General features: G+C 38.5%; 2 protein-coding genes and 1 long non-coding RNA gene across 3 annotated transcripts in view; 2 read left to right on the top strand and 1 right to left on the bottom strand.

Moving 5' to 3' along the window:
* Window positions 1-264: 264 nt before the first annotated feature.
* LOC118471714 (uncharacterized) lies at window positions 265-25,847 on the bottom strand. Its single transcript, XR_008602051.1, has 3 exons — window positions 25,720-25,847; window positions 24,994-25,071; window positions 265-2,585 (listed from the first exon to the last, which is right to left on the bottom strand). It is a non-coding gene; the product is annotated as an uncharacterized LOC118471714 (long non-coding RNA).
* fbxo22 (F-box protein 22) lies at window positions 5,919-14,629 on the top strand. The gene is made up of 7 exons (XM_023291351.3): window positions 5,919-6,124; window positions 6,475-6,607; window positions 7,120-7,207; window positions 9,645-9,743; window positions 11,955-12,107; window positions 12,236-12,401; window positions 12,733-14,629. The coding sequence occupies exons 1-7, from the start codon at window positions 5,994-5,996 to the stop codon at window positions 13,124-13,126; spliced, it is 1,164 nt and encodes a 387-aa protein (XP_023147119.1). The 5' UTR covers window positions 5,919-5,993; the 3' UTR covers window positions 13,127-14,629.
* LOC111582592 (transmembrane protein 266-like) overlaps window positions 14,753-27,322 on the top strand; it is a 48,510-nt gene continuing 35,940 nt past the window's right edge. The window contains exons 1-2 of the mRNA XM_023291344.3: window positions 14,753-15,839; window positions 16,613-16,746. Of these exons, the coding sequence (XP_023147112.2) occupies window positions 16,733-16,746 (14 nt within the window). The 5' untranslated portion in view covers window positions 14,753-15,839; window positions 16,613-16,732. The remainder of the gene's footprint in view (window positions 15,840-16,612; window positions 16,747-27,322) is intronic.

Raw genomic sequence — 27,322 nt, forward strand, 5'->3', positions numbered from 1 at the left:
CTTGGAAATGTAAAAATCATAAATAAAAAGTTGAATCAAGTAATTTGCTTTTTATAAGTGTTTGCTTTGTGTTCTTCAGTGCAGTGAAGAAGAAATATGGAAACATTTCGGATGTCAAATGGAAAAATATTACTATATCGACATGCAAACATTAAACTTGACTTGATGTGGCATTTAGATTTTAAAATGGGAAAATCACAATATAGTTGTGGGCAATGTTCCCTGTAATTTTTCATGAGTCTGAGCAAACACAAACTCCCTGAGCGTTCCTTGGACCACTGTGAGCAACATCAGACGTGTTCACTGTGGTCACACCAGCATCGCATCCATTCAAGTTACATGGTTCATTAAAAGAATCAAATTACAGCATTTACATTTCTGTTAAAACACTTTGTCAACAGGAGCCAGTTGAAGGCTGCAGTGATTTTAGTGACACTACAATGTATAAGAGTGAAGTTATTGAATATTTGTCTCTCTTTACTGTTGCAGTGGTTTTGCAAATTGCAGACGGACCCTGTTCACTCCATAGACACCAATGTTATTCCTGTAGCTTGAAAGACAGCTACTTTTGATAAAACTGGGCTTGTAGCACATTGTCTGCCTTGCAACAATGGGAAAGAGGCACCGTTTATGTTTTGACAACCTATATCTAATGAGTTATTGATGCTGGAAGTCCGAATCTGTGAATATCTTTCCAACTTTACTGAACTTGGGGCCACTACCACCTAAGGAGTGATATATTTAATTTTGAAAAAAGCATTTAGCCATACTTAAAGCTTTAAGTGCTTTATTAACACGGAACTAAAAATTTTGTATTGTTTTATTATCACAGGTTCTGTCTGAAAAGAGGTGGCATCATTTTAAACAGTGAAATCAAACTAATAAAATGTAATGACCAACCAGTGAGCAATACTGGATTCTGCAAAAACATAAACAACTTTTTAAAAAATCTAAATCTTATCTTAACACAGTTAATGTATTAACTTATTTTTGTGTGTATGCATGTATTTATTGATTTATTTAGTACTGTTAACATATCACAGTTCTGAGTGAATTTTTCTTAAGATAGGCAAAGGCCATTTATTGATTACATATAGGCTCTTAAATGTTTATTAAAAACTAAAAAGCATTTTAAAAAAAAAACAATTCAATTCAATTCAATTTTATTTATATAGCGCCAATTACAGTCAAATTGTCTTGAGACGCTTTACAGAACCCATATGCCTGACCCCCAGAGCAAGCCAAAAGGCGACAGTGGCAAGGAAAACACCCTTTTAACAGGGAAAAAAACCTCGAGCAGAACCTGACTCTAATGTGGGGGGACCCATCTGCCTGCTGGCCGGGCGGGTTGACTTAGGCATTTATTGAGTCACTAAAATACTGTAGAGTACAGACCACATCAGCATGATTATAAGCATCCTCTGGTAAATTAACAACCAGATACTGATGTCTCTCACCATATGGACTTCAGGAGATGACTGGGGGATGATAAACTGTGACCTACTGGTTGGATTCTCTCTGTTCTCATGTTTCTTACATGTTTGTCCCCTGACAGCCGGGTCGTAATGTTTTTTGAGCAACACACCATACTATGACGTTTTTACAATGATGGTTCTACTATGAAACCAGTTTGACATGTTCAGGCGTTCTTTGTGTGAAAACTCAGAGATTTCAGGTATCAGAAGGTGGTTTTCAACTTTCTTTGTTAACTTTCTGCTTCAACTTTAAACTAAATTTCCTTCACTAAGCCAGGCCTCTGGACTTCCAGTAAGCTGTGTTCCTATTGGCTGTCCAGGTGGCTGCTTGGTGTTATTAGGAACACCTGAGCAGCTCAGTGTTATCAGGAACACCTGAGCAGCTCAGTGTCTTCCTGCTTTATTTAGCTACAGTCAAACATTTCCTCTGCTTCTCTTCACCACAGAACCGGGTTTGGCTCCGTTGCTTTAATTTGTTCTTTAGGTGTTGGCTTGCAGCTTCCAGCAGTAAAATCGTCTTTAATGTGTTTCTTGGTGTGTTTTAGGGCTTTGTACTGGATAGTTGTCTTGGTAAATGTGGTTCTTTAGCCACAGCTAGCACATGGTGCTAATGTGTGCAGTGATTAGTGGGTTTGGTGCAGGTGAGTTGTGTCTTTATCTTGGCTGTAGTGAGTCTTTAGAGGTTTTTGGTCAGACACATTCTGTATTCTTGTTTGAGAACCAACGTTGGTTGTCCAGAAGGTAAGAGTTCCTGTCCTGATTCTCTGTTCTCAGAGGTTCTCTGGTAGGCTGCAGGAGACTTTAGTGTTTGGGTTGTGCTAGTTTGGTTTTTGTACGGTTTCATTTGGACGACTATCTTGAGGCCCCTCCATGTGGTTTAGTGAGGTTTTCTGCAACAGTTCTACAAAGCAACCTGCAGCAGAAGAGCCTTTGAGAGTTTTTAGGAAGTTCTGGAGACCAGACTTTAGAGCAGCAGAAACATTTGTCAGCAGTTTGAGCAGGAGAAGGTGAGCTTCAGAGTAGAAATGAGACGGAAACCTTCTTGACCCGTGTGGTGAGGTCCTGTACCAAGAGTTTGAGCAGGTTGTGAAGAGTCTGTAGTTCTTTGGTCTGAAAGCACAAGAAGAGTCGACTCATTAAAGGAGAAAACAGGAGATATTGTTGGTTCTTCTGTCACTCTGCAGTTTCCTTAGACTGAATATCAAGTTTATATATTAAATGATTTCCCATGTGAGCCCAAGAAGACTTCAATAAACTCCCTCCATCCCCTAGACACAACATATTTTATTACCAAGTTCAATCTTTTTTTTTTAATGTTTTTGAGTTTTAGTCATAGTTTTAGCATAGTTTTTTCTCTTTGCTTGTTTAGTTTTGTCATCTGTGTAAAAGGTGCTAAACAAATAAAGTTGAATTGATAAACTGAATAATTGACTAACTCATGATTGTGACAACAGAAGTATTTTCATTGTGATTTAAGGGTTTATTTCATTTTTAAGGTTGGGTTAAAATCTTGACAGAAAAAGAAGATTAAAGAAATAAACTACATAACAAAAAGCAATTAAATCAAACACAAAAAATTAATACAATAAAACTTTTAAAAAGTTTTATTGTTAAAAAGATTTAAGAAATTTAAGATGTAATTTTCTAATTAAACATTGAATTTTTTAATTAAATGTTTTGTCTTTTTAAAGGTTTAATAATCTAATTAAATGTTTTGCATTTTTTTAAATGTTTAATATTCTTGTTTAATTTTATTTTTTAAATGTTTCATTATGGAAAATATTTTATCTGTAATTTTTAATATTTGTATTTTTAAAATTTTGTTTAATTTCATAATGACATGTATTGTATGTTGTTGAATTATCTAATTCAATATTTTGTCTGTTTAATAGAGTTAAACATTAAATACAATTAAATTATATGTACATATACCACCTTTTAATGTTTAGTTTTCTTTTTAAATGCTTCATTGTATTTTCTGTTTAATTCCTATTTGAAGTTTTATTGTCTTTATGATGTAATTTTCTAATTAAACATTTAATTTTTTAATTAAATGTTTTGTCTTTTTAAGGGTTTAATAATCTGATTAAATGTTTTGCATTTTTAAAAATGTTTAACATTCTTCTTGTTTAATTGTATTTTTTAAATGTTTAATGATGGGAAATACTTTATCTGTAATTTCTAATATTTGTATTTTAAAAATTTTGTTTAATTTCATAACGACATGTATTGTACGTTGTCGAATTATCTCATTCCATATTTTGTCTGTTTAATGGAGTTAAACATTAAATTACATTACATTCCATTAAACAGACAAAATATGGAATGAGATAATTCGACAACGTACAATACATGTCGTTATGAAATTAAACAAAATTTTTAAAATACAAATATTAGAAATTACAGATAAAGTATTTCCCATCATTAAACATTTAAAAAATACAATTAAACAAGAAGAATGTTAAACATTTTTAAAAATGCAAAACATTTAATCAGATTATTAAACCCTTAAAAAGACAAAACATGGGTGCCCGTATAGCTCAACGGGTTAAGCGGGTGATCCATGTACAGGGGTTGGTCCCTGACGCAGCGTCCCGGGTTCGAGTCCCGCTAGTGGTCCTTTGTTGCAAGTCTTCCCCCGTTTCCTGTCTCTCACTACACCTATCCAAAAAAGACAAAACATTTAATTAAAAAATTAAATGTTTAATTAGAAAATTATATCTTAAAGACAATAAAAGTTCAAATAGGAATTACACTGAAAATACAATGAAGGATTTAAAAAGAAAATTAAACATTAAAAGGTGGTAAAACATTTAAAAAGAAAAACCTTAAAGATTTAATCGAAACTTTAAATATTGGGAAAGAAAAAGAAACTCAAACAAGCCGATAAAACATTTGAAAAAACAATTAAACATTAAAAAGACAAAACATTTGGAAATCAAATCAGACATTAGAAAAGAATAAAAGGTGAGAAAAGAGCAAAACTAAACGTTTCAGAAGAATCAAACTAAAGACAAAACATTTGAAAAGACACCATTTAGACTTTAGAAGATCAAATTAAACAGAAGAGACAATAAAACCATCAAAAAGAGCAAAAAAAGATAAAGGTCTTACAGCCTTTTCTAGTCTGAAACGAAAACATCAAGTTGTTTCTTCAAACATTTCCTCTTTCTATGTTTTTAGTTTGATTGTGGACAGATTTACTAAGAACTCATTTCAGAAAACTGCTTTCCAGATAAAGTCTACTAGTAGTTGAAGGCATTTATCAAACTAATGTTACCTTCTGATCTCCACAAACTTTACAGTTCAGTGAAGAGAATCAAAGTTTGTTGAGGATTTCTAAAAAACCCACAGGTGAAGGTCTGAGAAGAACTCAGATGGATGGTCTAAATGTGAAATCAAGACTCAAGGTCACAAGTTTTAAGACTTCTGTTAACCAGAAAGTTCAAACTAACAGAGAAGTAATGAGAAACTTTTAAAATTTCAGTCCTCAAACTGTCTGAAGGTTCAAACTAACAGAGAAATACTCAAGAACTTTTAAGATTTCAGTCCTCAGACTGTCTGAAGGTTCAAACTAACTGAGAACTACTCAGGAACTTAGAAGATATCAGTCCTTGGACTGTCTGAAAGTTAAATCTAACAGAGATCTACTGTGGGACTTAGAAAATTTCAGCCCTCAGACTGTGTGAAAGCTCAGGTCCTGAGGACTCGGGAGGTCTGGAGGCTTTGAAAGTCTTGGAACTGAGGGTTCAACCCTCCAGCACAAAGGCTGAAGTCCAGCCTCCTGAGAAAAGCTGCAGCAGCCAGTCACTGGTAACTCACTGACTCACACTGAAAAATAGCACAGAATGAATTGTTACGTGTTTATTTTATTTACAATTTAGGTCGGATTTTTTTTTTTTTGTGCGCAGCGCAGATTTTCTGTGCGCGGAGACCGTGTCAGCAGTGCGCAATTGCGCACGCGTGCAGTTTAGAGGGAACAGTGGTTGTGGGTTACACATGAGTTTATCACTTTACTTCAGTGACATTTGATTTACACATTGATACACAAGTTCACACATGTAGGCCAAGATTTCTTTCCTCTTTGGGTTTGTTATGCCATAAAAATTAAACAATGTGCACTTATGACCACTTATTGCAAGTTTAACCTTAATGTGGACAAAAGTTGCATGAAATTATACCAATAATGTTTTTTTGTCCCCTTATACTGCTTTATTGGAAGAATGACCAAAGAACAAAGTATTTCTCAAGAAAAAAAAATCAAAGATTAGATAAATGCTGCCAAAAATGTGCTCGCTTTTGCGTAAACACCAATCAAAACAACCATCTTTCTGAAGTTGCCCTTTATCAAATTAAACAAGAGTCAATGTTGGGGGCAGCCTGCCTGCAGCTGCTCCTCCTGGCCGCCGGGGGGCAGCATCGTCCACAGACACCTCAGCGGCAGGCAGCGGTGGAAGTGCAGAGGTGAAAGTTCGCAGCTGCGGAGCAGTACTGGAAAGCCCACCACTTGAGTGAAACATGAGTGAAAATCAAGATTTTATTGATTTTGTACAAGACAGCAAGGCTTCATATGTACTCAGCAATGTCGCTGAAGTGGTTGAGCGGATCCTGACGTTCGTACCAACCAAGTCGCTTCTTCGGATAGCGAGGTAACGCGAAATGTTCGTGTGCTAAACTGTTAACTTAGCTAACGCCAATGGCCGTCGAATGGAAGTGAAACTGATTTTTAGAGCCATAACGTTACGGGATGACTAGGAAGCTAAACCGGTAGCAAGTCAGACTCAAAGTTTGAGCGCTTTGGCTGACGTCAAGGCTTAATTACGTTCAGGTACTTTGTTTACGCTTTTGTCAAAAAACGTAACAGACATGCTCACTCTTCACCAAGTTTCTACTTAGCTAGCAGGTTTATCTAAGTGTGTTGGGTGCTTCTCTTGAATGTTTTTGTAGTTCTCCTCGGCATTTTTGTGTTTTTCCTCAGTGTATTTGTGTTTGTCCTCAGTGTGTGCAGACTATGGAGAAACTGTGCCCGCAGAGTGCTCCGGACCCAGCAGCAGCTGAGCTGGGTGTCAGCCTGCGGACCGTCCCCCACAGAGGTCCATGCTCTCTGCAGCGTCCTGGCTGAAGAAGTGGAGGTAAAGTTCTCAACTCACATAAACTTATTACTAAATAGAGGCTAATTTTGGTTAGTTAGTGTAAATGTTAAAAAAAACAAACAAACAAACAAACAAAAAAACATGTAAGAGGTCAGTTTTTGGTTCATAACCTATTAATAGTACAACATTTTTGTTAAGGATGGTGAAAACTCTCTTGGTACTAATTGCTCGGTGAGTTGCCTTACATTCAAGCACAGCTGAAAATGTACTGAAAGTTCCTGAGTCAATATCTGTTTTAGTAACTCTAAAAGAGCATCACATATTTTTCAGTTTATCTAAAGGCAGTTGAAGTTCACCAAGTACACATAATGTGAACATAACACTTAAACATAACATGCCTGTCTGTCTGGTAGTCAAACTACTAAGTGGGAAAGATTATGTTTGTGGCTTAGCATGTTTTGAATAATGTGGCATGTTGTTGCAGCTGTCTGTTTTTACAAATGTTTTAACACTTTATTAACAAATGCACTTTGTTTTCTTATTATTTACAGAACGTATTCCTCCTGCCTAAAACAGTTCTGGCGATGGTAGACTGTGAGGCTTTCAATGGACAAGCCTATTGCTACAGACAGAATAAAGGTCAGTATTGTGTAATTTTATAGAGCTCTAGTACGTTATTGTTTTGAGTTGTGTTGGTACAAACATACATCCTATATGAGGAAGGTGATGCAGTTCTTCAGGAAAAGTGGCCATTTCTTCAAAATCCTTTGGTATTCATACTGTATCAGAAAGTCTGTTTGTTTAAATTATTATGTTGAAAAATACAAAAGCTAGACATCTGTGGCATTTTTTCAGAACATTTTTAGTTTCCTTGATTTCCTGTAGTGTATCCAAAAAAATCTGCATTACATAACTTACATATAATTGTACAGCATTGCAAGTGTATGTTAAAGGGGTTTAAATTAACCATGCCTTGAATTTAATTTAGAAGGCCAAGAAAACATTGTTGTTTCTATGCATTCTGTGCATTTTTATAGAGGGCAGAAAATGAATACGAGTCAAATCAGGACAGAGGACAGCAACAAAACAACCTTGTCAGCTTACATAACTGGATTTCCAAGATGATGTAGACACAGTGGAGTTAATGAAACATATAATGTTTCTGAACTAAATGATGCTTTTTGCATGCTTATTAAAATTGCAGTCTTTGCCTTTGGTTGTTTTTACATCAGCCTGGATCAGATGATCTGAGTTTGAAAATCCCATTTTTTGCTATTTAGATTCAGGTAGTCTGTCTTACTTATGTCCTGGTTGCTCAAAGTAATGTTGGATTGGATCAGCCTGATCCAGATACAAACTTTTTGATTTACAAGATATCAAAGTCAAAGTGCTTGAATAGAACTAACATGTCCTTGCGTTTTCAGTTTTCTTTAACTAGTTAAACCCCTCACCTGAAACACAAGTAATTACAAATATACAATACTGACAGATGCACTGTTGATGTTCACCACATATTTTCAATAATTTAAAGGCTAAATGTCCTACAGTTGCATTCACAGGTCTGCTTCATTTGTGGAGAGACCAGTCTTTTGCAACTCTGCTTTTAGGAGTGCGAGTGATATGTTCACTAACTTGTTAGATAGAAAGTGACTTATATCATCATTTTGTTTTATATTGAGAGCTTTTTGGGGGATTATTTTATGTAGACAAAATCCTTTTTTTGTAACTAATGGCATAATAGATATCCTGCTGCTTTCTTTATGTACTTTATCACTAGAAAGCTTAGCCAAATTAAAAGCAGAATATAAATAAATGTGTATAAATACATGACACCAATGTGGCGTAATTTGACCAACTTTCAAGTTCTGTTGCAATTTGTTCCTGAAATCCATTCTGATTCAGCCTCTAGCTGGGATCAGGATAATTCAGATGTTTGGATTACAGGTATCCCAATCCTACCAAAAAGTATTGAATAAAATACATACTGAAGATTTGATTCAGATCACAACCAAGACATGGTATAAACCAATTTCAGAATATTTGTATTTATTTTGAACAACCCATTTTCAAGATCTGATCAAAGCCTTCGCTCAAAATCTGATCAGACTGCTTCTGACCAACTCGACTGATTGATGGGGTGATGCTGTTTCACAGCAAGGAGTGCTCTCAAAGATCCATTCATGCTGCTAATCTGTGCTTCACATGATGACTGTAATGAGTGTTTGTTGTGTTTGTTTCACAGCACTCACAGCTAAGCATTTACATTTATAAAACAGTTAAAATTGGTATTTCTATCAAAACATCTCGGATATTATTAGAGTAATGCAATGCTGTGCTGAAATTGTCACTCAGTTTGTTTGTTTTCAGTTCAGTTAATTGAAAGGTGTGTTTCACCAGTGGGAGTTAATTGGCAACAGCAGAGTTACTATGGCTACCTTCAGTTTTGAGGACTGATTTAGAGCCATTGTTAAACCGTTCACAAGAACTCATGGAACCCTGCCAGTTAATCTAAAAAAAAAAAGGAATCATAGACTTGTTTAATATTTTGAAATACTGGTTTTAAGCTCGGTGTCAGTTTGGGTTTTAAATTTACAATATTGGTGTTTAATATAAAGTGATATACAGAGTGTTCAGCAAAGCTAAGGAAAGGTTTGGTCTCATTCCTAATGAAAAGGTGCTTGGCGGGTATACATTTTTCTTAATCTATGATACTTCAAGATTTTAGGAACTGAATGTAAAGTGACAACCCTTCAAAAAATAATGGAATTTTTGGTATGTAAATTACTTAATACAAAGTGTAGTAAACAGAAAAAAAACATAAGATCAATATTTAGTGACCACTCTTTGCCTTTAAACAGGCGTAGCTCTCCTCTATAGGACTCTTTCTTGCTAAACATAGGTCCTTTTGTCTCTGGTTGTGTGTTTGGGGAAGAATCTGGGATTGATACAGATGCTTCCATGATAGTATTTCATAATTTCTGAGAATCAAAACATTTGATAGGCCGATCACTTTGCACACTACTACAGTTCAGTGACCCTCTGTTAACATGTCTTTTTTCTCTTGACTACATTGAAGCAAAAAAGAGTCGCCACAGTCCAGATTCAGTTGAAGAATTGACCATGCTTTTCCCCAAAGGCTGTGACATCATGGGCATTGCAACACCAGGCATCGTCTGTAAGTGTTCCTCTTTTTTGTTTTGCTTATATTTCCTCATTTATAAAGAATGAAATAAATTCCCCACCACCTCTAGCCAAATACAATCAAGTATACCCAGCTACAGGAGATCATTTTATTGAACATAAGATATAAATGTTTCTATAAGGAGCTTCGAAGCTGTAATTGTATAAATATGCGGCTCGGGCATGTTCATCTGCTAAGGTGCTCTGAACGTGAACACTAACCATGTTTTAGAATATTTAAGAGAAATAGTTCACCTTTCAGCAGAGAGGACTACTCATTAATCCCTATTTCAGCTTCCTAGTTGGAAAGCACCTCGGGTGGCTTGCATCTCCCTGCCTCTTGCTCTGATAGATTGCCTAGTCTGCCTGGTGCTGTGCTCCCCATTTCTCCATATAATCACAACCCTCCGGAGAAGTGACTCCATCAGCCATGTTCTCTTTCCTCAAGATGATGGCTTATCAGGCCCTGATCGTCTGTCAGGTTTAATGGCAGGCTCGGCTGCTTGTGATAACACTCACATTTTGTGATATTAGAACTGAGGGTCACTGCAGGGTCACCACGCACAACTAATTCAACTAGATTAAGTCTTTAATTGGATACGGCTGAGTCTATAGATATAGATTGTAATAGATTTGCTAAGTAGCCCGGAGGCCAATTAAACATTTATGCATTATGGTAGAGATGCTATACATACGAATTAAAAAAGTGACCTGATACACAAAGATATAGTGTTTACCCTGATGAATACTATAATCTGTAACACGGTGGAGGATGGGTATAAATTATAGTAATGTGCAATATTTGCCTCATATTGAACATAATTAATGTTTTTTTTATGATGTACAGTATCAATTGTGCTCTTGGAGTTTGGCTCAGGAACACTTTAAACCCGAAAATCGAAAAAGTGTAGGAGTGGTAAATGAGGCTGCCTGTCTCATGATCCTGAATATTTATGGCAGCACAGACTGATGTTTTCTCATTTTCACAGTGGCACATCCATCTGCTAAACTGTGAGTGCCACTGATTCACGGTTGTGAAGTCACACATTTTGTGTTGAGTTTCCTGTTTATGGAGTTCATTTATCCTTTGTTATTGTGCGGTTCAGTATTTTAAAACGATTCTCACCACAGCAGCAACCGTCCTGGCTGAGTAATGAATCCATCCATCCATCCATCCATTATCTATACACCGCTTAATCCTCACTAGGGTCGCGGGGGGTGCTGGAGCCTATCCCAGCTGACTCAGGTGAAGGCAGGGGACACCCTAGACAGGTCGCCAGTCTGTCGCAGGGCTACATACAGAGACAAACAAGCACTCTCACATTCACACCTACGGGCAATTTAGAATGATCAATTAACCTCAGCATATTTTTGGACTGTGGGAGGAAGCCGGAGTACCCGGAGAAAACCCACGCATGCACAGGGAGAACATGCAAACTCCATGCAGAAAGATCCCGGGAAAGCCGGGACGCGAACCAGGGACCTTCTCGCTGCAAGGCGAAAGTGCTAACCACTACGCCACTGTGCAGCCCGAGTAATGAATCCACTGCCCAAAATATCTTGAGCTGCAGCTCTTCTAATAGCCACCAGATGGTGACTCCTAGAAACTGACTATTCCAAAATCAAGATGAAATTCTTCCTATTTCCAACAAATATCAAGAACTATTGTGAAGAACTAAATGGTAATATTTTAAGGCAGTGATACACAACTTGCAGTTTGAGCCAAATCAAATTTTATTTCTTTAGTCATATGGGGAATGTTGAATAGTGTCCCTTGGCAGTTACACAATTATTTTGAAAATGAATGATTTCAAAGAAAGATGAAGATTGGGCCTTTTTAATGTTTATCTATTTTATCCTATAAATATTCTTGTTTGCTTTTTAACATTAACTGGCTCCTGGCCTCCTGTCGTTGTTGCAGACTGTCCACCAGACAATTCAAGCTGAGCATCTCTGCTTTTAAGTGTTTGCTTTATTGGCAGGGGTCACTCTTGATCACGTTGATTTTCTCTTGTGTTTCCTCCCTCATTGCTATTCAGTTTTTTTTGGCCATTTTCCTCAGTGTAATGCTCAACTTGAGATAAGAACCTCATCAATCTGCAAAGCGACTTATAGTAAAAAAATCTTTGATTAATGATGAGTTTAACCAGCTGCATGCAGTATAATATATGCATTTATGAGGCTCTATGATTGGCTCTGTATACAGTGACACCAAGTGGCTCTTGCTCCAGCCCTCCCCAGGAGTACCAGGAGGGGGAGGCTGGCTTTGCAATCATGTTCCCCAACACTGAGGGTGTCCACATCAAGCCTTTTCACTTTTGTAAGAAGACCATCTCTCCAACAGCCCTAAAAGAAGCAGGTGAGTGTAGGCTTGCAGATTAATCAATGATTTAAACTGAGAAATGCCAAGTTTCCATAAAATCTTCCACAACTTGTTTTTTTTTCTTTTTTTGTTTACTTTTGTATTTGGTGTATTTTTTTTTCCAGGACTAGTTGACAACCCAGAGCTGCGTGTGATAATGTTATTTGTCTACGAAGCATATAAATCTGGAGGAGCTCACTTCCTCAACCAGATACTAGGGCCGCTGGGCAAGAGCAAAGCTCTGATCGCTGGAGGGATAGTCGAAAGTGTCTTCACTCCTCCAAGACACTGGTGAGTTTATGTCCTATAGCATAATCAAGACTATTTCAGGGCAAACAGGATAAATAACGCCTAGTACAGATTTGTGGACAGTGATTTCCTACAGATACCTTTGATAAAAATATTTCGAGGTTTAGCTCACTGTCATTATTCAGGGCCAACTCCAGTCATCCACAGCACCAGAGAATATATCTGCTGGTGTTGTTCAAAAGCCCTGTGTCTCACTGCCAATATGTGCTGATTAAATTTCATAAATAATAGCAGCGTCAGAGTTAAAGTATCAGCAGCTTTTTTACTACACACTCTGCAAGGCTCACACTTTCCATCATCTCTCATTCTGTAGCTGTAGCCAGGGTTCATACGGTGTGGTGGGCCTGGCTCTGAGCGGCCCAAAGGTACAGGGGGCGTCTGTGCTCTTGGACCAAGACATCAGCACCCCAAAAGCAGCCGAAGCCGCGATCCGGCGGCTAAAAGCAGCCAAAATCCCAGAGAAAAACACCCTGGGGTTCATGTTCGCTTGCGTGGGAAGAGGGCAGAACTACTACAACAACCAGGCCAATGTCGAGGCAGACGCTTTTCACAAGGTGTTTCCCAGCACACCACTCTTTGGCCTGTTTGGCAACGGTGAGATTGGCTGTGACCGAATCATTAAAGATGACTACACACTGTGCGACACCGAGACGGACAGCCTGCAGCATGAGTATACTACTGTCATGACCCTGGTCCATCTAGGCTGACGGTCCTGCAGTAACAATGAACAAATGGGATGAAAGACGACCCATCACGCTCTCGCTTTCAGTTGGGAACAACAAACATTATGTACAGAGTGGTACCCACATTACAGCTCAGAATATTGCTGTCACCATTTCTGCTCGTGAAGCAGGAAAATGATCCCTTTAGCCATCAGTGTAATGGCAGCATTTGGGAAATCGTGTCCCTCGGAGATTGTGTGTGAACACAGCTTCATATTAAAACTAGTGAGTCTCACACAGTTCAGACATAAAACACAAACTCTTGGTGTGATATAGTGCTCTTGTAAAATAAATTTGTATATTTTCCCCATATTACATACGTGTTGAAGGCATATCTTCCCCTCAGACATCAACTTCATGGCTGTTTGCATTGCAGGTGAGTAAAGTACACATGCTGGTATCTCTCAAGCTTTGTTATAGCTGTTGATTCAGCGAAGGCGGTTTTTAGCCATCTAAGTAAAATGATGTGGTCATTCTTCAATATAATCAAGGTAATCTTGATTTGAACGCTCTTCCTTCCTTGCGCAGGTTTTACACATTTGTCTTAGCAATGGAAAAATGAAACCATGTTAGCCTATGTAATAATACTTATATCTGTCCATTGTACAGTTGGGGAGTGCAGTTAGAATTTTACAGTGCATCTTTTTCCACATGTCGGGTCCCATCTACTAGTACCTACTTAAAAGTGTGTACACAAGCGAACAGGACTGAATGGCTGATGTTGACTGACAGAAACTCTCACTTTCATCTCAGTTTAGTGTGTACTCCTATAATTTTTGGCTTTAGGAGGCAGGTGTTAGTGATTGGAACAACTGCTTAAAGTTAGGAGGGAAGAAGAGACTTGTGCTTTTAGGTCATTAGACGTTAAGTATTTTAAGTATTATTTTCAATTTTTAGAAATGGTAAAGGTTTGTTTTTAAGCCTTTATACCTAGTTGCACATTTGGAAAAAGCTGTCAGAAATCTACTGATGCTGTTTTATGTATGAAAAGCGTAGTGGCCTCTGAAAATCCACTGAATGGTACAAGTCACGTCGAGATTTTTTCCTAGATAGCTCTGTCATTTGATATCTTGCTATTTCCCCAAGAATAATCCTGATGACATAAAGGTGCAATTTCCATTATAAAGTGTATATGTTTGTCAGGTAATTGCTGTTATGTTGAAACTTGCCGATACTGGGTTCAGCTTTTCTGTAAAAACTGCCACAATGATTGTAGCATGAATGGATGTTTTCAAGAAAATTCCAATATTTTTGTTTTGTAAAAATCTATTAGGGCTCATTTGCTAAAAGAATCTTCCTCCTTTGTATTATCTTACATTCATTTGTTTGTCCCTAATACTTTTTTCTTTTCTAAATTAAAATGTATTTTAAGTTAGTCTAAATTTCTCATTGAACAAAGTTGTTTTGTGTTGATGCACTTTTCTACATGTGCCAAATCATATCTGTTCTGCTCATCTCCTCAATAAATTCCAAACATACATACATTTAGATAGACATATGCTTTTTTTTTTTTTTTTTGTAACTTTTTATTTCTTTAACCCTGCTGTTAAACCACTCCACCAGCGTATTTAGAAGCCAATCTGAGCCCACTGGGCGTTACGCAGCCGTCCTCGGTTGTAACTACAGGCCTACTACAGTTAATTCAGATCACCACTTTTCGTTCTTTTTTTTCTTTTTTGCGCACACCCTGAAATCTGCGCCTCAGCCTATAACATCTCCAGCAGCCCACGTCCAGGCGTGTTTAAATAAAGGAAGAGACGCTTCAGATTGATTGATGTGCGCTTTAACCATCGACTGGCTAATCCCGATGAATGACAAACGGTTAAGCCAATTGCTGTAAAGGCAATTTATATTCCCATAGTATCTTTATTTTGGGAAACCATAAAAAACGCTCATGACACGGAGAGGGACGACCAACCAGGCGTAAAGCTAATAAAATCTGTGGCGACAATCCGCTCTCAAATTGGCCTCAATCGGGAACTGAGAAAATTTACTCACGGGCTTTTCTTGCTTTCTCTCTCACACACGCGCGCGCGCACACACACGCGTCCACCCCACGGCCAACATTTTTAGACTGCTATGTCGTGACCGGAGCGATGCAAATGTCACACGATTCATTGGCTACTGTCAGTCTCCGGCACAAAAACGTCAATGTTTTGGTGGCCTTTGGATGAAATTCGCTCCGTGTTGTCCGGCTGCCGCTGTGGAAGGGGGTCGGTAGAGACCCGAGGCTTCGTCGGGGCTTCGCTTCAGCACCTGGACAGCTCCCCTCACAGGGTTCCCCGCTGCGCTCGCCGGGGAAACCCTCGGCTGGGGGAGCGGAACCTGGATCTGGATCAGCCCCTCAGCGATCTCAGCCAGGAGAGGAGACTTGCACTTAAAAAGGGCCGTTTTTGTGTGATCGCTCTGATAACACTTAGAAGCTAATATGATCTTGCCGTGTGACGATGCTTCTTGCATTTGAGCTTCAGCCCCTCTTTGGTTTTGCACTGAAATCCAAGCAGCGCAAGGGAGCAGCGCAAGCAGCAGCAGCAGTGGTGCTCGTCCAATGCAAAAGTGCTAAGGATAGCTGCAGCCTACACACACTGCGAGCCTGCTGCTGCTTCACTTACGCTGATCACCACCGAGGGAGACATTACTATCAGCAAGGGGGCAGCGAGAGGCACAATTACCCGTCAACAATGTAAATCTCACACAGGTAGGTCCTTTACCTCACATTAATAATTCATTTTTCTACAGCGATGAGCCCTCTTTAAGTTGGACACTCAACTATCATTCAGTTTCAAGTAAATCAGTGCAGTTTTTATCACAGGAGCTAATATTACTCGGATGGAAGGAGCGTGGGAAGTCTGACATGCACCCAACTCTGAGGAGCTGCAAGCAGATAAATGCTTTATGACTGTGATTAAAAGTTTACATTTGTGAAAGTTTTGAAGTTACAACTGTCTTTTGGTGACTGCTTGGAATATAGACCCTGTATCTTTGATTTGAACTTTTCAAAAGAATTTATAACTTATACAGCTCCAGGTTTGAAGTTAATACTATCCCTGTGTGTTGTTGAGAAGTTTCATTTATTGCAGTCATGTATTCAGTAATGTTAGACTTCTCTGTTGTTTAAAATTTATGTACTGTGCAACATATCAGAAATGTTCCATATGATAGTCTGGTGATCCGTGCAAGATTTAACCTGCCTTTCATCCTTTGTCTGCTGGGAAAGGCTGAATCCCCTCTGACCCTCCACAGGGTAACGCAGGTAAAGCAAATGGAGTGATGGACAGATGGAAAACATTTCATATAGTTCAACATCTTAAACAAAAATGAGCATTATAACCTTTGTAAGGCTTTTGAGTGAAACTGCATTAGCTTTAGCTTCCTAATAATCTGATAAATGTGTGTATTTGTGCCGCTGTTACTGTTTAACGGCCGCTTCATAAGTTCTGCACTTGCATTATTGGTTGTGTTTTTCCCCAGGTTCAACATGACAGCAGCATCTCTCAGGTGAGAAGGTGAACTGCAGCACTAAAACGGACATAAGTGAGTGGAAATCTTGTGACAACCACCAAAACTCTCCTCTCTCCGTCACCCAGCATCATGGCTAATGCTGAGTAAGTACAGAGTACACACTATGTTTACCACTGATCTCTCTCCCCTTTTCTCTCTCACAGTCTGTTTAAACTACAAAGTGAAAAGAATTGAATTCCTGTTTGTTTCTCCAAACCTAGGAAGAAAATAGCAAAAGGGTAGCCATCAAATATCAGAAATACAGACTTGTCTGTGGAGAAAATCATGCAAGAGGTCCTCTGTATCTGTAGGACATAAGATTTTTTTTTTTTTCGAATCCCTTTCTCCTCCTTCATGTTGCATTTATTTTCCCACCATGCCTCACTTATTCTGATTTCCTCCTTTTACTCAGTCCCTCCTTTTTTAGCTGTTTCCCGGGTTTCCATGTCTCCGTTTCTACAATAATGACCTTTATTCACCCAGACACTGCTCCCGTTGCGGTGTCTCTGACCCTCGTCCCTCTGAATGCACAGACACATGCTGAGATGCACATTCATGCAAACACACCTGCAAACACAATGCTGACTATAGAGCAGCCATAGACACGGATCGCTATATTAGTTCTTTCTCAGGAAAAACATCTACTTTATCGATTATTATTACCCATGATCATTACAAATTAACACATTTTATTTCCAACAAACCACCCCCAGTTTTCTCCCAGCTTTCCCTTTTTTAATCTTTGCTCTCCAATCTGTGTACTGAGAATAGCTGATGCATTGCTGAGGGAACATGCTGTAGTCTGTGTGTACATTTGTGTGTGTGTGAAGACAAAGTAAGAGGTAAGGGAGAACACTGAAAATCATTATTCTCTGTCGACTCACGATTCTGCTGGCGTAGTATGACTCTGTAATTTGTCTGGTCTTAACTAGCTGCATTTATTCTCTTGACCTAGATGAATAGCCTTAAATCACTGCTCCATTTGTGCTTTTATGGGAGAACCAGTTCTGCTTGTGGTCCCATACAGAGCTCAGCTCAGCGCCTCTCAGTAGCGATGCCACATCACGCTGTGTTTAAGGTGAAACACGTTCTGAAACAGATGACTATGGCTCACCATTGAAAAAACTCTCAGTATTCATGAGTGATAATCGTGTCATGAAGATACAGGTTGAAAAATATTTTTAATTTTAGTTCTTCATTTATTGGCCAGTTGTGCAAAAGTTGTTTTTTTTTAATCACATTGCTTTTCATTAACAATATATTTTAATTGCAAAATGGCACTGGAATGACATCATTTGTACAACTGGAAAAGCAAATGCTTTGTTTTATGCAAATTTGCAACCTTGATTCTGTATTAGGACTATGACGCATTCTTAGATTTATAACTGTTTTATTTTTAGTTAAAATATTAAATCTGCATCCTGTTGAATCAATGTCTTCTTTTCAGTGGTAGAAGAACAATGCAGAACTTTTACCTAAATAAAAATAAAGTACTCCGTTCAAAATTCTACTAAAGCAAAAGTATAGAAGTATTATCACCAAAATTATATTAAGAAAAATAAAATAAAATCACTCCATCTTCAGTAATTTGTGATGATTTCTGATTCTTAAAGGTGGAGTATGTGATTCTATTTCAGTACATTCTTTGTCAATTGCAGTGAATCTCTCCTCATTCTCCGCTAGCTGTCTGTTCTGTGTGAGCACTGAAAAAACAATCCCGTTTTCATGCTCAGCCCCAGTAGGAGCAAGAGGGACGGTAAATCTGCCATATGATAACTGTCTAAATACCAGCAACCTTTCTCCAGCATCACAGAATCCACATTTTATATAGCACTGTGTACACAGCCTTTCAGTGTTCGAGCTGCAGCTAATTTTGGCTACTTTATGTGCTTTTCCCCTTGTTTAGTCCAGTGACAAGCCTCCAAAGGCCGAAAAGATAAATTGGAGGGGTTGTGGAAGGATTTCTGGAGAAGAAAGGAAGACAAAACAAAATTCTAGGACACAAATCATTTTTTTGGACCTTTTGGTAATCTTCAGCTTATCTTGTGAAGTGTGACAATGCAGAAAGGTTTAATCTTTGTTTTTGATACGATTGTCATTTGTTTATTAATCTGAAAAGTAGTCGGTGACTATTTTTGTCAGTTAAATGCGATTGAGGAAAGCACAATATTTCTATAAAATATATTGGAGTAGAACAAAACAGAAGCAGAAAATTGAAAAATGCAGTGATTAAGTGGATTTACTTAGTTACTTTCCAACATTGCTTAACTGTAGCTACAGCTTTTTGTTTCATCCTCCATTAGTAACTGAGGTTTGCAACCTGACTCAAGCTTTAGAGTTCACAAATCTATGCGGAAAAGTCAAACTTGGGATTAATGTATACAGTAAACTGCATTTCAGTTTGGATTCTGAGGGTTCCTCGGTGTTGGACGGGACAATTCATCTTTCTAGCTACGTTGCTGTTTACACTGTTTTTTATGCAGTGCTAGTGGGAGGTTCGAGAGGTTGGACAGTTTTGCCTCTTTTGTGCAGAGGGTGGGAGTTGATGAGCACATGGTGTCTTTCTATCTGTTGGGAGAAATGCTGTCTATGCGTGGCCCCATATTTTACCTAATTGGCCGCTTTCATAAGTGCACTGATGTACACAGTTTATTAGTTATGGATACTGAGAAATCTGGCTTAGGAGATCTGTTAGAATGCAACAGAGCTGCTCTGTTTTTAAAATACTTTGCCTGAGTAATCAATAGTATCTGTCAGTCAAATTAGGGGGTCGCTCCACTGATTTTACCTGTCAAGATCAATTTCTGCTTTATGGGAAGTGCCACTCAATTGGAGAAAACAATTGCATATCAGGAAGGAGCTTTAGCAAGTTACCAAAAAACCCTGATGATGCCATCTGGGTATTCTCTGCTTTGGAGACTTCATATCTGTTTTTTTTTTGTTGTTGTTGGTTTGGAGTCCTCCAACTCCCATACAGCCACTAGTTATACACGCTTTATCCTGCAGAGGGTCGCTTATGGCTGGAGTCTATCCCAGCTGGCAATGGCAGGAGGCGGGTTACACCCTAGACAAGCCACCAGTCCATTGGATTGCAAACACAAAGAGACAGACATGCATGCTCACCTCCACACCTACGGCCCAAATAGGGACCTATATCATTATAGCTTTCTCCTTGTTAAATTGTTTGAGGAGATACCATTATAATTCAAATAGTTCACTCACTATTTGCTGAATTAAACATTCAAAATGTAATTAGATAACTACTGTTGCTGCGCATTTGTCCTGCATAGTAATCCAAAGGCAACAAGCAGCACATCAGATGGGCATGTACAGTATTCTGTGTCCCATAGTGTCTTCTATGTTTGCAAAAATGCAGTGCAGAAGAAAAAAGATGGTCCATAATGTCAATTTCACAAGCCTAAGAAAATCTGTCTTTTCAGTCATCAAGTCTTTCAAGACCCATTTTCCCTTAAGTGTCTGTAGAAATTAAAATAATCTATTATTGGATACTGACACAGTGTAAAAAGGTCCATGGACCTCTCCATTATGAAGAAGACATCTGCTGTCTTAGTCTTGCCCCACAAGGGTCTCTCTGTCTCCTGTGTCTTCTACTGCTTGTATCTGTAAAGGTCAGATAAGAGACTGGTCACACCAGGGCCAGAACAGTCCATTGTGCAGTCCGCCAATTCATCATAGGTTAATCTGTAATATTATTAATGAGCTAATGTGCCTGGCAGACTTCATTAATATCCGCTGGCAGAAAATTATGCAAGTTTCTCTGGAAGTTGAATTGGATTTTCTAGGAAATTACCTGAGGCAATTTGTAAATTCTGTAGAAGTGACAGATGCTACAACATCAACATTATGTTAAACCAGTAACTTTGTTTACAAAGTTAGTGCTCTGAGAAGGCTGGTGGGTGCTGCTGTTACTGCTTTAGAGTAGTTTGATGGATAAAGTCCTTGACAGTCTCTTTTTTCTTCATCATTATGTTTGGATGTGAAATTCATATTACATTGCACATGAGTCAGAAGCAAAGACAGGCAGTACTTAGACTTTTTCTTTCTTTTAAGCCAAAATATGTCTTTAGCTCATGGTGTCGCTACTCTGTTTATATCAACACGTTTATTACATTTAGCCGTCAAACTAATTGAAACATTATGTTGTATTATGGGAGAGAAGTTGTGAAATGGTTTGAAGTTGCCTGTTTCAGACTCATATAAGATAAGTCTCTAACACTAATACACCATGATGTCCAGCTTCTCCAAAGTTCTCCAAAGCATCTGGTGGGAGCAGTGAACATCTGCTTTGTCTTCAGTGCTCTGGCCAAGTTTGGGCATATTTTCGATGCTCAGGCGTTGTGCTCAAACAACCCGGTGTAACATGTGTGTGTTGATCTTCTAGTCCACTGAGGTCTTGTTGTTATGGATAAAATGTGCTTGGATGTAAATATATATTTACTCTACTCCCCCAGAAAGTGCAATTGCAAAGCTGCCATTATGCTTTGCTAGAGGAGGTGATAGGCAGCGTTGGACCTATGTTTGATGTGATGTTTGTGTGGAAAGAATGGCTCATAGTTTTTATGTTTCATTTTATTTTTGATAGATGCATATGTTTACGCTGTATATCAACACGCTACAGCAGACCAGTGTCAGAAATTCATTTAATATTTCCATAAATTCCTATTTCATGGCCACATTTTCTGCTGTACTAGACTATATACTACCTGCATAGACATGCCACATCTAATAACTCACTTACCCAAACACTGAATCACTGCTATTACAGCCACTATGTTGCGAATCTTATGCAAGGCAGAGGAGATCTTATTTATATGCAGAGAATTTGTGGTTCATGAATGGTGTCCAGTAAAAGCTTAAATAATATATTAAAGTTATGAATTTAGTTTAAAGCACTAAAGAAATCAAAAGGGATTTTCATCCTCTGTTAGGTTTTTAGTAGAGAGATGTGAGGTCCCATAGCTACCAGAATGTCCAGCCTTCTATACATTTGATGGAATCTATTCTCTGTTTATTGGTTGTTGAGTGGAGCTCATCGGAAACTTGGGACAGATTCCTAAATTAATTCAAAATATTTAAACAAGACCAATTATTCTACAGGCACGTTAGCGGCTTAGCAGTGTGCTTCGAGCTAAATTCTGGTATCCGCATGTTATTATGCACGCAGTGACGATGCTACATGCCATCTCCCTTTGTTGTATTAACATGTTAATTAGCAAACAAAGCCAAATTATTCATTTTACTTGTCCCATGGCTGCTTGTAAGTCTGTCTTATTGCATGGGGTCAGGAAGGTCATGAGCAAGACACTTCCACTTGTCTGAGGAAGAACATTCTTCAGTGCCACTGGCCCTCAGTTACTTACATGACCTTCTGTTTTGGTCAGTGAATCCCTTCAGCAACTTTTGTCACATAATGACCTTTCCTACCTGGCCCACAACACTACAGCCCACTATTTAATTTTATCTGCCACCCTGAGGGAAACCTGCTCCCCTGAATATCACTTCTTTCCTGTGGGTGCTCTTCTGCAGTTGCAGTCTTGTTAGTCTTTCCATGAAATAATGTTTTCCGAATTTTGCAATTGCCACTTTCTGTTAGATAGGATCATCATGGGTATACAGAAAGGTCAGAATTTGTATTAAAGACAGCAAAAAATGTGTTTAAATTTGTGTACTAGAACAGGAACAGAAGTATATTACCTATTATTATTACTTATTCTCTATATCTGGGTTTGATTTTTTTTATACAGTAGCTGTAGTAGGCTGTAATTGTGCAGCTCACTTTGTAAATCAAACAATCATACTTCCATGCAGCATTATTGTAATAAAACTGATATGTACTAAAGGAGATTCACTTACTGAAGCAAGTTTTAGGTCTCTGTGAGTGGAACCAACTTGCAAAAAAGGAACATTGAATGAAATATCACAGATATCTCAAAATGCGTGACTAACCCCACTGCTTTAGATAAGAAAATTGCTGAACACTGTGCAAATCCATGGCCTGGGTCAGCACCTTTTCCTGATATCTTGACTGTCAGCCAGGCAGAGCACCAGGCTCATCACTGTAAGCTGTGGGCCGGCGGGCTCTGGACAGCTTGTGTCTGTCATGAGTAGTTATGTGTTCGGTCCTGATTGTTTGGGAAGAGAGCCAAACCTGCTGCTGTGCTGTATATGAGAGGTGGTATGGATGAGATGTTGTTTGTAAAAGTGTGGCGAAAACAACATCTATCAGGCCTACACACTGTGGCATAATGCTGCATGTCCACAGTTTCAATTCTTTTCCAAGTAAAATAAGTTTATGGGAATTTGTCATGGAAGCACACTGACAGCATCCACAGTACTCATCCATCCTGGCATACAGTTACTGTAGTGGAAATCCTAATGTCATATTGCATACCCTTGGTGCAGCTGCCATTTTTTCCTCAGTGCATCACTGGTTGCATAACTACATCAGTAATTGTGATTTTGCATTACAGTATCACATATATTCTACTTTCTTTATAAGGCAAATTATAAGTTCAGTCCTCAGCGAGGCACCGCTGGCTTATACCAGGTTTAAGATTATAGACAACAGGCTTTTACAATTTGAGAATGTCATGTGAGTTTTTTTTAACCTTTATTCTCATCTCACATATTTTCTTAACTCACAGTGTCGTTCTTTCATTCTCTTTATTATTTTATTTTTGTATACTGTAACACAAATCCTAAATTTTCTGAACAGACAAGACAGTGCTGCTGTCTTTTATTCTGTTTCTTCATTTAATATCCATGTTTCACTCTTACAATGCGTATTGCATTATTATACATGAGTCAACAGCATCACAGCCCCTGGTGATTTTCTTTTTGACTATATAGAATGTGTATCTTCAAAGAAATGTAGGGCCCTCATGCCGAGGGAAATAATCCCATCAAATTGGGATGAGGGCAGCAGCAGCTCTTGAGACTAGACTACAATAACACTTCTTGACGGCAAAAGGATTTTAATAATGAAAAACACAGTGCTGTTTTATATAATACATGCAGAGATGATCACCTTTATTTTTTGAAAAAACTGTCACTCTTAAGTCACATTATTTTCAGTACAAGCCTGTGATGTATTCTGGCAGTTATAATTATAGTTTATCTTTTGTTAAACTAACTTTCCAACTACTGAACCAAATGCTACCTATTTCTCCAACTGCCTGAAACACATCTGGACTTGTATTCATTTCTCATTTGCTGGTTGTAGACCTGACTGCCTGCATTCAAAGAAATGCAGCAACATTAGGTGAAGTGTGGCCCATTGATCTGCTCTCCCATTCATGCAGAAAACAAAAAAATTTGGGGGGCCAATATTTCATGAAAACATAATATATAAGCATAAATCTGGTTTGCACAGGAATGTGGCAGATTTTCCATGACAATTTATGCAGCTAAAGCTTTTTGCAGTCAATGAGTGCGCAGGTACTGATCTGAATTATTTTTTTGAGAATACACCTGTTTACAACAGCTGTCAGTCATTCAGCCAGTTGTTGTTTGGGATGCTTATAGTGTGCTCACAAACGTTACATTCAATCACTTGTTTGGTTTAATAGGCTGAAATCACTTACTCTTTCATTGTTCCTTCAGGTAAGAATTACACAGTATGATGGCAGGATTCTTTTTGATTCCATTACTGCTGATTAACATTTTACTATATGAGGCAGTTGATGTAGATTTACATGGCCTTCTTAATTTAATTTATACACATCAGCTCTATGATGCTAGCGGTTGGACAGTACATCTGTATACTTTCCAGCATGTAGATTAGGACAAATGTGATTCTAGATCAACTAGAACTGTTGCAAAATTACCATTAATGCAGTAATCCATTGATTAAGTTGGGTTTACTATGTTAGCAGTGGCTAATGAAGCCTCAAGGCGCCTTTAAGTAAAAATGAGGAGCGGGCTACAGGGGTCTGGTAAGGTTAGCCCTCTCTAACTTCACAGCCACGGATATTTTTCCTTTCCAGACTTATCAAATTAATCAGATTTCTTGCAGCTTCCTCTTTTTCACGTATGCAGTTGAACTCCCTGAGACAGGAAACAGACTTTGATGTGTAACAAATTAGGTTCCCCTTTAAAACCCGCAACTTTCAAATTTTCCTGGTTGCAGCTTCGATGCTGGCTGAAGGTGCAGTTAGAACAGACACCACAGCTCATGCATTTTAGTGAAGATGGGTGCAGGACATGCACTTGAAGTTGTGAACTGATCTGACCTTGTTCACTTCGCACATAGTTAGATCTTGCTGAACTTATATTTGTTAATATTTTATGTGCGCTGTCCATGTTAAATTATATTTAGCTGGTTTCCTTACCTCTTAGTGTTAGGGTCACAGAGGGTCGGAGTGGAGATCAGGTCAGCTGTGGTGGATTTGTTGACTTCCCATACCAGGCTAACATACACACACACACACAAAGATTTACAGTGATCAGGATGCCCTGTAAGAGCTGAGGTCACTCCAGATGCCATCAAAGGTCTTTTAGCTTTGACGCTATCTCTGTATATTTAAGTAAACTAAGGTTGTGTGGTTGTGTGGGGTCATAGTATGTGTATGTGGGGTGTTATCTGTTATTTGGCCTGCACATGTATCTGTCCTGGCTGTTTACCTGTCTGTCCTCTCCTGAAGGTATGCCTGTCTGTCAGATTGCATGTCTTTCCTCATTTTTGTTTTAGGTCACTCTGTGCTGTCTGTCACAGCAGTTTGAAGATGACTGTAGCAGGAAGGAGTGTGTCTGTATATAGCAAATAGCTGCTGGGAATACCCTCATTCTCCACACAACCATTACTGCCGTCACTGGTGTTTTTGGAGTGTCTCAGATATGAAATCATTTAAAGAATAGACTGATAATGAGATACATGTAAGGGTTTATGATGGTTAGTATCATATGGTTTTTGCAGCCAAATTAAAATCTATTATTTGTAATATGGTTAGTAGACAAACTTTCGTCCTCTTTATCCACTCTGGTCAACCTTTTTTCACTCCTCCCCTCTCTGATCTGACCCTTTTCTATTTATCTTCACTCTTACTTTTATGCCTTACCTCTACTTCTTACTTCCAATCCTCCTCCTGGGTCTTGGTGGCTTCCCTCCCTTTGTCACTTTTCCTCGCGCCTCTTCCTGGTTCCATCCCTCCCCTGTCCTCCATGTATAACCCCCCATATTCATCCCTCTTTTTCTCCCCCTTCCCCTCCCACCTTTCGCCTGACTTCCTTTGACGTTGGAAGGAGAGTGGGGATCCACTCAGCTGACAAAGGGAGAGGCAATGACGTCACAGCAGACATGATACACCAGCATCTGCTCTGGTCTAAAAATACACACCACAGGGCACACACAGTCAGTCTGCAGCTGCACTCAGCATTTGTTTCCACCTCCACGCTCTACTGAGATGGCCCAGCTTTTACACAACTGGGACTTGTGGGCATGCTGGGTTGCATGCTGCTGGAATACAACTGGGCAGCCTTGATGTGTTTAGATATTACGGTTTGAGAATCTAGGTGGACGAGGGTGAATGTTTGCCGATATCGTCACAGATTGGATCGTTTAAAGGCCTCTTTGCACATGTAATCAGTGGAAAATGCAAATAAATGTTGTAGCATCCCCATACCTTGATGTTATGATGGTAGAAACTAAACTAAAACTTCATTTACTGTAATTATTTATTCACTTAACCCATAGGTGGGTCAAACTACCACAGTGGTCTGTTTTTGTTTGGTTGTGCCATATTTTTGTGATTAAAATATTTCAGCATTTCAAAAATACTGGTTTCCCTTAATGTTGTTTTTTAAATTTATTGTTTAAAGCTTCAGACATTTCTTAATAGTTATTGCAATTATCCATAAGTGGGTAAAAAAGACAGTATCTTGTGTAAATATTTATAGGAGTCCTAGCTCTTTCTGTGTTGCTTTGGTTGGGTACTGTTTGTCCATTATATACTTTGTACCTCAACTACAGGTGATTTCTATGAACAGTGTTCTGCTATTATAATATATGTTTGATCCATGTAGCTAAATGTTACTTTATATGTTTATCTCATGAAATTGTTTTATTGAATCAGTTTTGATTCCAACTTTCTGAAACGCTACCAGCTATTATAATAAAATCACCTTATTTAATAGCTAGCTTGTGTTAGCTAGACTACCTAACAATAAGACCCTGTTGCCATATTAGTCTGGTTACTTTGTTTCCTTAGCAGCATTACTTGGAGCAATACATTAATATTTGCAGCTTAATAATTTGATGATTAAAATGTCAAAAAAACCCACAAAATTTCAATAATGTTGTTGTGACATAAAATAATTATTTTAGCAAAAATGATGATTATTTATTATGTATTATTGTCAACAACCAACCATGAACTCTAATAGGGGTAGTTTTACTGACCTATTGAGGTTCCAATGACCTATGCTTTTTCTTCTTCTTTTTTTTTTTAAGATTACCTGAAAAAAAATCAGTCGCAGATTCTCCACCTCAATTGCTGTCAAAGTCCCATTGAGCAAGGCAGTGTACACAAAGCTGCTCTGGTCCTCCACAGTGGAGGATTGTGTGAGTGCTTCACAGTTCCCTGGTGCTGAGTGGGTGTTTGTGTGCAAGCCTCTCTGACCCCATGTTTTCTCCCCCAGGCCATCACTGTAAATAAGAGTGTG

The sequence above is a fragment of the Amphiprion ocellaris genome, chromosome 1 (genome assembly GCF_022539595.1).
Source record: "Amphiprion ocellaris isolate individual 3 ecotype Okinawa chromosome 1, ASM2253959v1, whole genome shotgun sequence".
Classification (NCBI taxonomy): Eukaryota; Metazoa; Chordata; class Actinopteri; family Pomacentridae; genus Amphiprion; species Amphiprion ocellaris.

Coding starts and splice junctions, on each gene's coding strand:
- fbxo22 (XM_023291351.3), top strand. CDS start 5,994: ATGAGTGAAAATCAAGATTTTATTGATTTTGTACAAGACAGCAAGGCT. Junction 6,608..7,119: donor TCCTGGCTGAAGAAGTGGAG/GTAAAGTTCTCA, acceptor TATTATTTACAG/AACGTATTCCTCCTGCCTAA. Junction 9,744..11,954: donor TGCAACACCAGGCATCGTCT/GTAAGTGTTCCT, acceptor CTCTGTATACAG/TGACACCAAGTGGCTCTTGC.